General features: G+C 43.8%; 1 protein-coding gene across 5 annotated transcripts in view; it reads left to right on the top strand.

Moving 5' to 3' along the window:
• The window catches only part of ttn.1 (titin, tandem duplicate 1), a 186,535-nt gene that overhangs the window by 172,310 nt on the left and 1,480 nt on the right, over positions 1-12,745 (top strand). For all 5 annotated transcript variants that reach the window (XM_036959132.1, XM_036959129.1, XM_036959130.1 and 2 more), the window contains 13 exons: positions 782-1,084; positions 1,804-2,106; positions 2,210-2,794; positions 2,900-3,202; positions 3,309-3,608; positions 3,749-4,324; positions 4,432-4,737; positions 4,841-5,431; positions 5,580-10,549; positions 10,662-10,818; positions 11,278-11,774; positions 11,975-12,128; positions 12,421-12,729. In XM_036959132.1, the coding sequence (XP_036815027.1) occupies positions 782-1,084; positions 1,804-2,106; positions 2,210-2,794; positions 2,900-3,202; positions 3,309-3,608; positions 3,749-4,324; positions 4,432-4,737; positions 4,841-5,431; positions 5,580-10,549; positions 10,662-10,818; positions 11,278-11,774; positions 11,975-12,128; positions 12,421-12,729 (9,354 nt within the window). The remainder of the gene's footprint in view (positions 1-781; positions 1,085-1,803; positions 2,107-2,209; positions 2,795-2,899; positions 3,203-3,308; positions 3,609-3,748; positions 4,325-4,431; positions 4,738-4,840; positions 5,432-5,579; positions 10,550-10,661; positions 10,819-11,277; positions 11,775-11,974; positions 12,129-12,420; positions 12,730-12,745) is intronic.

Genomic DNA, 12,745 nt, shown 5'->3' on the forward strand with positions numbered 1-12,745 from the left:
TCGTAAGTGCAAGTGTATTTTCAACCAACTTTTTGAACCTATTAAAAATCATAAAATGTGTTTTCTTTGCATTTAAAACAAGTTTCAGCTGTATTTGTAATATCTTAAAATCTGTCTCCAATAGTGATAATGCTTGGTCAGCCGTTGAAGCGATAGAGTACATGACAGTGTCATCGACATTTTAATGAATTTGACACTTTCTTATCTCATCACCGATATTGTTTATGTAGAGAGTGAACAGTAATGGACCGAGTATAGAGCCTTGTGGGACGCCTTTAACCAACTCCAATGGCTCCGACTGGATGCCGTCGACTCTAACAGTCTGACTTCTATCCTTTAGATAGTCATGAAACCAACGACAGGCATCCAATCCCAGCCCTTTTGACGACAAAAGTATTGCATGGTCTACATGTTTTTTATGTTTCTAAATACAAAGTATACAGGCACCAAAAGCACATTAGGCTACTCTTGTTCCGAACTATGTTACCGCTAAAACCAGTTTTTGGTTGATCTTAAATATCCTTATCAGCACTACCTGAAATGAGCACATTGGATCATGTTTTTAAGGACACACCTCTAATATTGCCACCCTGTCCATCTGAGCGCAAGCGAGCTGATATAAGACAGATAAATTGCCGAAATTGGGGTTATGGCTGGAAAATGCCAGTGTGCCATTTTTTACATGGCGAAATTGCAAACTAACGTGCGTTTGACACTATCGCCGCCTTAACGCCAGCCGAAAATAGAGCCCCCTATGTATCTTGTTTTTTTTTGTTTACAGACATCCCTGGACCTCCAGGCAGACCAGCAGTATTTGACATGTCTCGTGATGGCATGACCATTGCATGGCTGGAACCAGAGGATGATGGTGGATCTGAGGTGTCTGGATACATCATTGAGCGCAAGGAGGTCAGATCTGACAGATGGGTGCGTTCTAACAAGAACCCAGTCACCATGACCAGATACAGATCAACAGGTCTGATAGAAGGCCTTGAGTATGAACATAGAGTAACGGCAATCAACGCTAGAGGTGTTGGCAAACCAAGTGTTGTCTCCTTAACAGCAGTGGCAACTGATCCCGTTGGTAAGTACTCTTTATTGGATTTAATTCCATTAAATCACTGTTGGTATCATTTATTGAATTTAATTGCATATACTTAGAATAAATATTAGATAAAGACATTAAATACACTCAGTATACAAAACATTAAGAACACCTGCTCTTTCCATGACATAGACTGATCAGGTGAATACAGGTGAAAGCTATGACCCCTTAATGATGTCACTTGTTAAATCCACTTCAATCAGTGTAGATGAAGGGGAGGAGACAGGTTAAAGAATGATTTTTAAACCTTGAGACAATTGAGACATGGATTGTGTATGTGTGCCATTTAGAGGGTGAAAGGGCAAGACAAAATATTTAAGTGCCTTTGAACGAGGTATGGTAGTAGGTGCCAGGGATACTGGTTTGTGTCAAGAACTGCAACGCTGCTGGGTTTTTCACACTCAACAGTTTTCCGTGTGTATCAAGAATGGTCCACCACCAAAAGGACATCCAGCCAACTTGACACAATTGTGGGCAGCATTGGAGTCAACATTGGTCAGCATTGGAGTCAACATTGGTCTGCAGAGTACATGCCCTGACGAATTGTCATAGTTATATGGGTTCTGAGGGCAAAAGGGGGGTTGCAACTCAATATTAGGAAGGTGTTCCTAATGTTCGATATACTCAGTATATTTGACATAATTGGAGATTGAGATAGATAGAGACAAGGATATTAATTTATTGGTTCACCCTCACAGATCCACCGGGCTCACCCCAGAACCCAAGAGTCACAGACACCACAAAATCATCCGTGTCCCTGGCCTGGAGTCCTCCTGATGAGGAAGGTGGATGTAAGGTCTCAGGTTATCTGATTGAGATGCAGAAAGCAGGCTCAGTCACCTGGATCAAATGTAACACAACACCTTCTCTGATCTGTGAATACACACTCACCAAAATGCCCCAAGGAGAGGAGTTCAAGTTCCGTGTGATGGCTTGCAACGCCGGTGGACCCGGAGAACCCGCTGAGGTCCCTGGAACAGTCACTGTGAAGGAAATGCTTGGTAAAGTCGTCTGCAAAAACACTGCCATTTCCAAAGCTTACTTTCTGGTTCCGTGACAAAGAATTTATTGCATTTCTAACCATTTCACCATTCTTAATTTCAGAAAAACCTGATCATGAGCTGGAAGCCAAGTACAAGGATATCTTTGTCGTCAGATATGGCAGTGTTGTCAAACTCTCAGTGCCCATCAAGGGTAAACCAGTTCCTACATGCAAGTGGACAAAGGAAGGCGCTGATGTGCCTGAGAGAGCAATGATCGCTTCCAATGACGACTGCACTGAGCTGGTAATCAAGGGTGCAGAAAGAGACGACTCTGGCACTTATGACCTACTGCTTGAGAACAAGTGTGGCAAGAAGAACGTTCACATCAAGGTGAAGGTTATTGGCCGTCCAACTGCTCCAGAGGGACCACTTGGATTCGAAGACGTCCAGGCACAATCTGTTAAGTTGACATGGAAGGCTCCTTCAGATGATGGTGGCTGTGAAATCCTTGGATACATTGTTGAGAGACAGCAGGTTCCAAAGACAGCCTGGTACACTGTAGAAACCAGGGTGGTGGACACATCTTTCATTGTGAAGGGACTCGAGGAGGGACAAGAGTATCACTTCAAGGTGACAGCTGAAAATACATTCGGTATCAGTGGATCGCTGAAGTCAACAGAACCCCTCATACCGAAGACTCCTCTCTGTAAGTATTACTTTATTGATTCCTCTTTGAACTTAGTCATTACACGAGTCTGCAAAGTATAAATATATGCTAGTCTAAAACATGTTTTTTCTCTCATTAAAACAGGTCCCCCAGAGACATCAAGCATCCCACCAGAGGTTATGGATGTGACTAAGAGCTCTGCCTCTCTGTCTTGGTCAAGACCTAAGGATGACGGTGGCTCTGCCATTACCGGATACTATGTTGAGTACAAAGCAGTATCCTCTGAGACATGGGTTCGTCATGAGAAGAAGGTCGTTTCAACCCAGTTTACCATCCCTGGACTCACTGCTGATGCTGAATACCAGTTCCGTGTTATTGCTCAAAATTATATTGGAGACAGCGAACCAGGACCTGCATCCGAACCAGTCACATGCAAAGATCCATTCGGTGAGTTAGGAATTTAGATAACCATGTCTAATGTTCCGTCATGATTGATGACATGGATATACATTGAACTACCATGTTTTTACATTTGCCCTGCTCTGTCTCCCAGACAAACCAAGCCAACCAGGCGAGATTGACACAGTAACTGTCACAAAGGACGCAGTCGCCATCAAGTGGGCGGCGCCAGAATGCGATGGTGGAAAGGAGGTCCTTGGTTACTGGGTTGAATACAGGAAGTCTGCAGAGGCTACCTGGAAGAAATGCAACAAGACACGCACCAAGGAGAAAAAGTTCACCATAACTGGTCTGGCCGAAGCCACTGAGTATGAGTTCAGAGTGATGGCTGAGAATGAGACCGGAATCAGCAGACCACGCAGAACAGCCACATGCATCAAGACCAAACTGAGCAGTAAGTGACTGAAGCAATTAATTATTTCATAATTGCATGGATGAACACTACATTGCCTTTAATTATTACTTGTTTATAATACCTTGCGAAAGTAAGGTGATACAATTCAAATAATGATTTAACTGTTGTTTTTCCAACAGCTGGAACTCAACCAAGCCTGAGGAAAGAAATGGATGAAGTTACGACTAAATTATACCAACCAGGAATTATGAAATGCCAGATTATTGGTAGACCTCTTCCCGATATCAAATGGTATAAATCTGGCAAGGAGATAATCGAGTCTCGTAAATATGAGATGAGCTCTGATGGCCGTAACCATTCACTGACCATTATGACAGACCAACAAGAGGATGAAGGAGAATACACATGCAAGGCTATCAATGATGCAGGTGAAGCAGAGACCAGTGGCATTCTCGTTTTGGAAACTGCTCCACAGTTCAATCCTGACTTCCCATTGAAGAATACCTACTATGCCGAAAGCGGCACTACTCTGCGACTACATGTTGCCTACATTGGACGCCCTGAGCCTAAGATCATGTGGCTTTATGGAGCTACAACTGTGGTGGCTTCTGAGAATATCAGCATTGAAAACACAGAGCATTACACTCACCTGGTGATCAAGAATGTGCAACGCAGGGTACATGGAGGAAAATACAGAGTCAGACTGCACAATCACTTTGGCAGAGCTGATACTCTCATCAACGTTGAAATCCAAGGTGCTTTAACATTGAATTAGCACAAATCTACCAATTGTTTATGATCTACAATGTTTTTTACAATGTGACTACAAACTAATTGTGACTAATTTACCTCTTGTTTTCAGATAAACCTGCAATGCCTGAAGGTCCCATTGTACTTGATGCCCTGTTGAAGAACTCTGTGATTATTAGCTGGAAACCACCAAAGGATGATGGTGGATCAATGATCACAAACTACATCGTGGAGAAGCGTGAAGACAAGGAGGTTGATGACTGGACACTCGTGTCCTCGTCCATCACAGGCACAAACTGCCGCATTGCCAACCTCGTAGTAAACGCTGGGTACTTCTTCCGTGTGTATGCTCAAAATCGTTATGGCAACAGTGAGCCACTGGAGATCCCTACTCCCATCCTTATCAAGAGTTCAATGGGTAAGTTGTATCTTACAATATAGTTACATGATCATATATTTGTACAAATATGAGATGTTCAAGGCTTTGGATCCTTACTAACGTTATTCTGTTATATTTACAGATAAACCTTCACCACCACTGATGCCAGTGGTTTCTGGTGTGACCAACGTTTCCTGTGTGTTGTCCTGGAAGCCTCCACTCATTGATGGTGGCTCCAAGATCAAGAGCTACTGCCTTGAGAAGAAGGAGAAGAAGGGCGAATGGACACCTGTCACTACTGATGAAATCAAATCCACAGTCTTTTCTGTCAAACGCCTCACTGAAGGATGTGAATATATCTTCAGAGTGAACTGTGAAAACCTTGGAGGAGTGAGTGATTGGAGTGTGGAATCTGAACCAGTCGTTCCAAAGACGCCTGTTGATGTCCGTGCTCCCGCCTTCAAAGAAGAACTGAGGAATATGAGTGTCAAATATAAGAGCAACGCCACCTTTGTTTGCAAGATCACAGGACAACCCAAGCCTGTAATTAAATGGTTCAGACGTGGCAAGGAGATCCAATCTGACGGAAAGAAACTGAAGATTCAAGAGTTCAAGGGAGGCTATCACCAACTGGTTATCTCCGCTGCTGATGAGGAAGACTCTACTGTCTACCAGATCAGAGCAACCAACCAGGGCGGATCCATCTGCACCACTGTCTCTCTGGATGTTGAAGGTAAGATCACAAATGTGTATGCAATAATACTTACATAGTATGAATACAATTCCATGTATTTGTTCCACATATCAAGAACATTATTAGTACATTCCTAATAGTTATTTTTTTATACTAATGATGTAAAAAAAAACAATTTTCTATCTAGTCCCTGCCAAGATTAACCTGCCCAAGAATCTGAAGGACAAAGAGGCTATCCCTGCCCTCCGTGGAGAGATTGTGAATATCAAGATTCCATTCAGTGGCAAACCTGATCCTGTCATCACCTGGCAGAAGGGACAAGACCTCATTGATAACAACGGATACTACCAAGTCATCGTCACAAGGTCATTCACATCGCTCGTGTTCCCCAACGGAGTTGATAGGAAGGATGCCGGTTTCTACATCGTTTGTGCCAAGAACAGATTTGGTATTGACCAACAGACAGTTGAACTGGATGTTGCCGATGTGCCCGACCCACCACGTGGTATCAAAGCAAGTGATGTTTCTAGAGACTCAGTCACTCTGAGTTGGCAAGTACCTGCTAATGATGGTGGAAGCAGAGTAGCCAGCTATGTTGTGGAGAAGTGTCCCACAACATCTGACAGATGGGAACGTGTTGCCCAGTCTCGTGATACTCGCTACACCATCATCAACCTGTTCGGAGGAACCAGCTACCAGTTCAGAGTCATAGCCGAGAACAAATTCGGTCAAAGTCAACCATGTGAACCAAGTAGTCCCGTTACAACAAAGGAGGACAAATCAAGAGTCCTTGGCTATGACAGCGAGGTTAGTGACAGAGATGTTCCCAAGCAAAAGGCTCCACATTCATGTGCCAAGAATGTGCATACCAAGTACATGATTGCTGAGGAGCTGGGCCGTGGCCAGTTTGGTATCGTTCACCGTTGTGTTGAGACCAGCTCTAAGAGGACATACATGGCTAAATTCGTCAAGGTGAGGGGTGCAGATCAAGCATTCATCAAGAAAGAAATTGCTACACTTAACCTGGCCAGACACAACAACTTCTTGTGTCTTCACGAGTCCTTCGACAGCACTGAGGAATTAGTCATTATCTATGACTTCGTCTCAGGTCAAGACATCTTTGAACGCCTCGGCACAGCCGACTTTGAGCTGAATGAGCGTGAAATCGTCAACTACATCAGACAAGTATGTGAAGCTCTTGAGTTCTTACACGACAAGATTTATGGCCACTTTGACATCAGGCCTGAAAACATTGTGTACACCACAAGAAAGGGCAGTAAAGTCAAGATCATTGAGCTAGGACAGGCAAGACACCTGACTCCTGGCGACCAGATCAAGGTTCAGTATACTACAGCTGAGTATGCTGCTCCTGAGATCCACCAGAATGACATGGTCAGCAGTGTTACTGACATGTGGCCAGTAGGTGTTCTAGTCTATGTCCTTCTCAGTGGACTCAATCCATTTACTGCCGAGACTCATCAGCAGATGATTGACAACATCTCAAATGCTGAATACAGTTACGATGACGAAACCTTCAAAGTACCTACTGTTGAAGCATTAGACTTTATCAACCGCCTTCTCACCAAGGAGCGCAAGCACCGTATGACTGCTGCCCAAGCTTTAGAACATCCTTGGCTAAAGATGCAAGCAGAAGTACTCAGTGCCACAGCGATAATGACCACAAGGCATAAGAGATACTACCAGGCCATGGCAAAGAAAGAATGGGCCACTGTCGTTGCAGGAGCAAGAGTTGCTAGCGGCGGTGCAATCAGAGCCCAGAGAGGTGTCACAGTTGCCAAAGTAAAGATCGCACCATTTGAACATGGCCCAGTCGGTGGTCAAATCAATCATACAGTGGTGGATGTGGGAGCAGATGTCAAATTTGCTTGCAACATTGAAAACTATGACAGCGCCACAGAGGTAACATGGTACTGCGGTGTGCGTCAACTAGAGGCAAGTGACAAGTATGAAATCGACTATGAGGATGGTCTAGCTGTTATATGTATCAAGGGAGTCACGAAAGCAGATGACGGCACCTATAGATGCAAGATCATCAACGATTATGGTGAGGACAGTGCCTACGGAGAGCTCTTTGTAAACGGAGTCAGATCATACCGCGAGTACTTCACAGCCCGTGTGGTGAGGAAAGTGAAACGTAGAGTGGACACAGCAAGACTGCTCCAGAAACCACCAGAGTTCACCCTGCCCTTGTTCAACCATGCAGCTTACATCGGAGAAGATGTTCGATTTGGTGTGACTATCACTGTGCACCCTGAGCCTCGTGTTACATGGTACAAATCTGGCCAGAAGATTGTTCCTGGTGATGATGAGAAAAAGTACACGTTCATAACCGACAAGGGTCTTTATCAATTGGTGATTCACTGTGTTGATGCTGATGACGATGCGGAGTACTCAGTTGTGGCCCGTAATAGATTTGGTGATGACAGCTGTAAGGCAAAACTGGCTGTGACACCTCGCCCAGCACCAGCAGACAATACCTTGAGGCCCATGTTCAAACGTCTCCTGGCAAACGTGGAGTGTAGGGAAGGCCAGAATGCACGCTTTGAAATCAGAGTGTCAGGACTCCCAACTCTGAAGTGGGAGAAAGATGGCATGCCATTGGCATTTGGTCCACAAATTGAAGTGGTCCATGAGGGCCTGGATTACTTTGTCCTGCATGTGAAAGATACTCTACTTAACGATTCTGGCTGTTACAGAGTTACTGCAACCAACTCAGCTGGATCTGCCAGTTGTCAAGCCATTCTCAAGGTGGACCGCATCACCCATGTGAAAAAGGTTTACGAGAGTGAAAGAGACAAAAAGAAACAAGCAGAGAAAGAACAAATTGAGAAGAAGGTCAGATTATCTCAAATCATGTCTGGAACTGATGTCATGCCACTTCCTACTTTGGCACAACAAGCTTTGAGAGAAGCGACATTGTTGTGCCAACCAGTAGAGGCAACCAAAAAGGACAAGACTGAAGCCGAAGATAAGAAACGGGCAGAAGAAAGGAAAAAGAGAGCAGAGGAGAAGAGACTGCGTATGCCTTATGATGTTCCCCAACCTCGTGAACGTGGCCCAACTGCTCTTTTGGAAGATATGGAAATCAAACACTACAAACCTTGCTCTGACATGAAATGGTACAAGAAACTCCGCGATCAATATGAGTTCCCTGAACCAATGGACAAGATTTCACAGAAGAGACTGAAACGCATCCGTCTCTCCAGGTGGGATCAGTTCTACGAAGTCCCTCTGCCAAGAATCAAGGAATCTTACAAGCCAAAGTGGCGTATTCCACAAGTTTCACAGGATGATTTGGAGACTGTCAGACCTTCAAGGCAGCGCACTCCATCTCCTGAAATAGAAGCATATCACAGAATCAGAAGAAGGTCTCTTGGTGACCTCTCAGACGAGGAGCTTCTCCTGCCAATTAATGAATATCTGGCAATGAAGAGAACTGAGGAGGAGAGACTTCAACTTGAGGAAGAACTAGAACTTGGCTACTCTGCATCCCCACTAAGCCTTAGCCCTGTACGCTTTGAATTAGGTGCACTGCGCCACACATCACCAAGACGCACAGTCTATGAAGGTGTGGGTGAGGGTGAAGAGGTTCCATTATATGAAAACTATCGTATTCCTTCTAAGTATGAGGCTGGTCCAAGCTATGTTGACCTTCGCCTGCGCCATGACAAGGCTACATTCCGACCGCCAAGACAAAACCAGAGAGTGTTGGAGGAGAGGGAGGATCGAGAGATGCTGAGAAATGTGAAAACGACTCAAAGAATAACCGGTTACAAGAGTGAACTGAAACACATGGAGTTTGAAGAAAAAACTAGAACCGTGAAGAAAGACAGAACTACAACTTCCCATGTGTCAACCTATATAGCAACTAAAACTGAGGGGAGAAGGTCACCCACCCCCGAAAGAACCCGTCCGCGTTCCCCTAGTCCTCTTGCTACTGTCAGATCAGCCTCCAGATCCAAGGTGGAGACTGTACAGTTGGCAAAAGTTGACCACCTGGCAAGATATGAGTCAAGAAAAGCCGTTCTGAGATCCGAGCGGACATCAGTAGAAAGGAAGGAGGTTGTAAGTATGCAGCCCTTCAGCCTCGATCATACCCCACGAGTCACTGTGAGGATGCGTTCCCATCGTGTGCCATACGGTCAGCACACCAAATTTACACTGAACGTCCAATCAAAGCCAACCGCTGAGGTGAAGTGGTACCATAACGGACAACTGATAACCGAGAGCAGGAGGTACCGTATATCCAACCTGAGCGGAGTTCTGTATCTTCAAATTCTTGACTGCACCACAGAGGACAGTGGCACTTACCGTGTTGTCTGTACTAATGCAGTGGGAGAATGCTCAGACTATGCCACTCTGGATGTCGCAGGCATGGGAGAGTATTCTAGCTATATGGCACCTCGCGAAGACGAGGAACCCCCAGCTCTTCCTGTGGCAACCAAGATAGGTGCTTACCAAATATCCTCCAAGACGGTGAAGACTGTTGAAACACACGAAACACACATGGAGGAGTCCAGCACATTTAAAGGAAAGAAGACTACTCTACCCGCATCTATCCTAACAAAACCACAGTCCCTCACCTTAAATGAGGGAGAGACTGCAAGATTTGCATGTGATGTTGACGGTGAACCAGTGGCAACTGTAACCTGGATGCGTGAGGGACAAATTATCGGATCATCTGTTCGCCACCATGTCACTACAGAACAGTACAAGTCTACTTTTGAAATCACCTCTGTTGAGATGTCAGATGAAGGCAGCTACTCAATCATGGTGGAAAACTCTGAGGGCAGCCAAGAGGCGCACTTCAGTCTAACCATCCGCCGATCGGAAGCCAAAGAGGAGGTCTCTTCTACAGTGACATACTCATACGAAGAGCCTCCAATGCATTCCCCTAGTCCAGTCACGTCTCCACCAAGGATGAAGTCTCCTGAATCAATCAGCTCTCCAAAGAGAGTTAAGTCCCCTACCAGCCCTACACCGAAGTCACCCACTGAGAAATTCGCCCTCAAAACCAAGCCCTCCATCTCATCTGGTCTTCAGGACATGACCGCATCTGCAGATTCCATCGTCAAGCTGACAGTGAAAATGACTAGAGATCCTAAAGCTGAGATCTCATGGATGAAGGATGGAAAGGTATTTAGTCACATTTGATTTAATAGTCACACTTGAATAGACATTTCAAAGGTATTAAATATAGGTTAAAATATATTCTTTTTTACTTTCTTTCTTTCTTTTTCATTTGCAGACTCTCATTCACGGTGGAAAATATGAAATTCATGAAGAGCATGATTCGGCACACCTTGAAATCTATGAATCTGAGGCCTCTGACAGTGGAGTTTACAAATGCACAGTCACCAATAGTGCTGGGTCATCATCCACAAGCTGCATTGTCTCTATTCAAGGTATGCATACTATATATATATATATATATATATATTAAATAAATATATATATTAAATAAATATATATATTAAATAAATATATATATTAAATAAATGTTTTATTGTCACATACACCGGATAGGTGCAGTGCAATGTGTTGTCGGTCATAGTAGTACAGCGCTCCTGGAGTAAATTAGGTTTAAGTGCCTGGCTTAAGGGCACATTGACAGATTTATTACCTTGTCGGCTTCGGTATTTGAACCAGAAACATTTTGGTAACTGGCCCAATGCTCTAACCGCTAAGTTATCTGCCAATGTAGGAATTATTTATCATAATTAAGGCCCGGTTCTGGTGATATTGTTATGTTTATATTATTTATTCAATCAACGTATCTCTTGATAAGTCCAGTATCTATAAACCTTATAATTCTGCATATGGCCTAATATCTAATCAATGTATCTCCTTTTGCTCTGTCTTAGCCTCAAACAAATCCAAAGCACTTGCAACAAAAAGAGAAATTTCAGAGCAAGTTATTAAAAAGGAAATTGTCTACGGAGAGGTTGAGTCTTACACAGAAATCAAGGCATCCCATACTCAGATGGCCATGACTGAAGGCCAGTCTCTCACCCTGAGAGCCAACATCCCCAGAGCTTCAGATATCAGATGGATCCTGAACGGAATGGAACTGGCCAACTCAGAAGACTACAGATATGGTGTGTCTGGAAACAACCATACTATGACCATCAAAAAGGTCAGCCAATACGAGCAGGGGGTCATCACATGTGAAGCCAAAACCGAACATGGCCTTGTCAAGTGCCAATTCAACACTACTGTCACTGAAGCACGATCAGATGCACCATCATTCCTTGTGCAGCCACGCTCTCAGAATGTCAATGAAGGACAGAACGTCAAGTTCACATGTGAGATTGCAGGAGAGCCTGCCCCTGAAATCGAGTGGTTTAAGGACAACATAATGGTGAGTAGACTACCAATGATTTTGTAAATAATGTTTGATTTCATTTCTTCAATTAAATTACATTTAATACGACAGAACTGTATTCATCCAATCCGGGGCAATCAGACAAAGCAAGTCAGGTTACAAACATCACTTGAATAGGTACTTGATTAATACAAAACAGAAACGAATATGTTATTCTTTTGGCTCTCTCGGTACAGGTATCTATGACCTCAAACACAAAACTGAGCCGTTCCAAAAATGTATACACTCTGGAGATTATTGAGGCCAAAGTTGCAGACAGCGGCAAATACACCATCAAAGCCGAAAACAAATATGGACAGTGCTCTGCAACATCATCTCTCAACGTCATCAGTAAGTTGTCATTGCTTCATCAATCCATTGTTTAATTAACAGCTTACAGTGTGATAATGCAAAGCTTCCCAAGTTTTTTGAAAAATGAAACTTGAGTCTCAAAATTTTACTAATAGCTTAAATTAAAGACTAATCTTTAATTTTCCTTACCAGTATTTTCCATAGAATGTTAACAAAATGGACACGCCATTTTGTTTATATTCATATAGAAATATACACAGATGGATTTGAGTATCTCCATCGAGAAATGACCATTTAGCCATGTACCTCATCATTTGCGTTGTTCTCACAGCTCTTGTTGAAGAACCTGCCAAAATGGTTATAATGGAGCAAAGAGCTGCTGCTGCCAGCTTGCACAGTGACAGTTTCTCAGCCACATCAGTCCATATGGCTGGAGCATCAATGACACATGAAGGTTCTTTCCAAAGACAATTTGAAAGCATGTCTGCTGCTAGCATGTCCTCCATGACATCTGAATCAATGGTATCCATGAGCTCCAGCAGTATGATGAAAATGTCGAGTGAAATAACGTCAAGTCATGCTAGTTCAATGTCAACTCATGGATCCTCAATGACTGCTCTTACTCATGGTGTTGGTAAAGGTGAGATGAATTACCC

This window comes from Oncorhynchus mykiss, chromosome 22, assembly GCF_013265735.2.
Source record: "Oncorhynchus mykiss isolate Arlee chromosome 22, USDA_OmykA_1.1, whole genome shotgun sequence".
Taxonomy (NCBI): domain Eukaryota; kingdom Metazoa; phylum Chordata; class Actinopteri; order Salmoniformes; family Salmonidae; genus Oncorhynchus; species Oncorhynchus mykiss.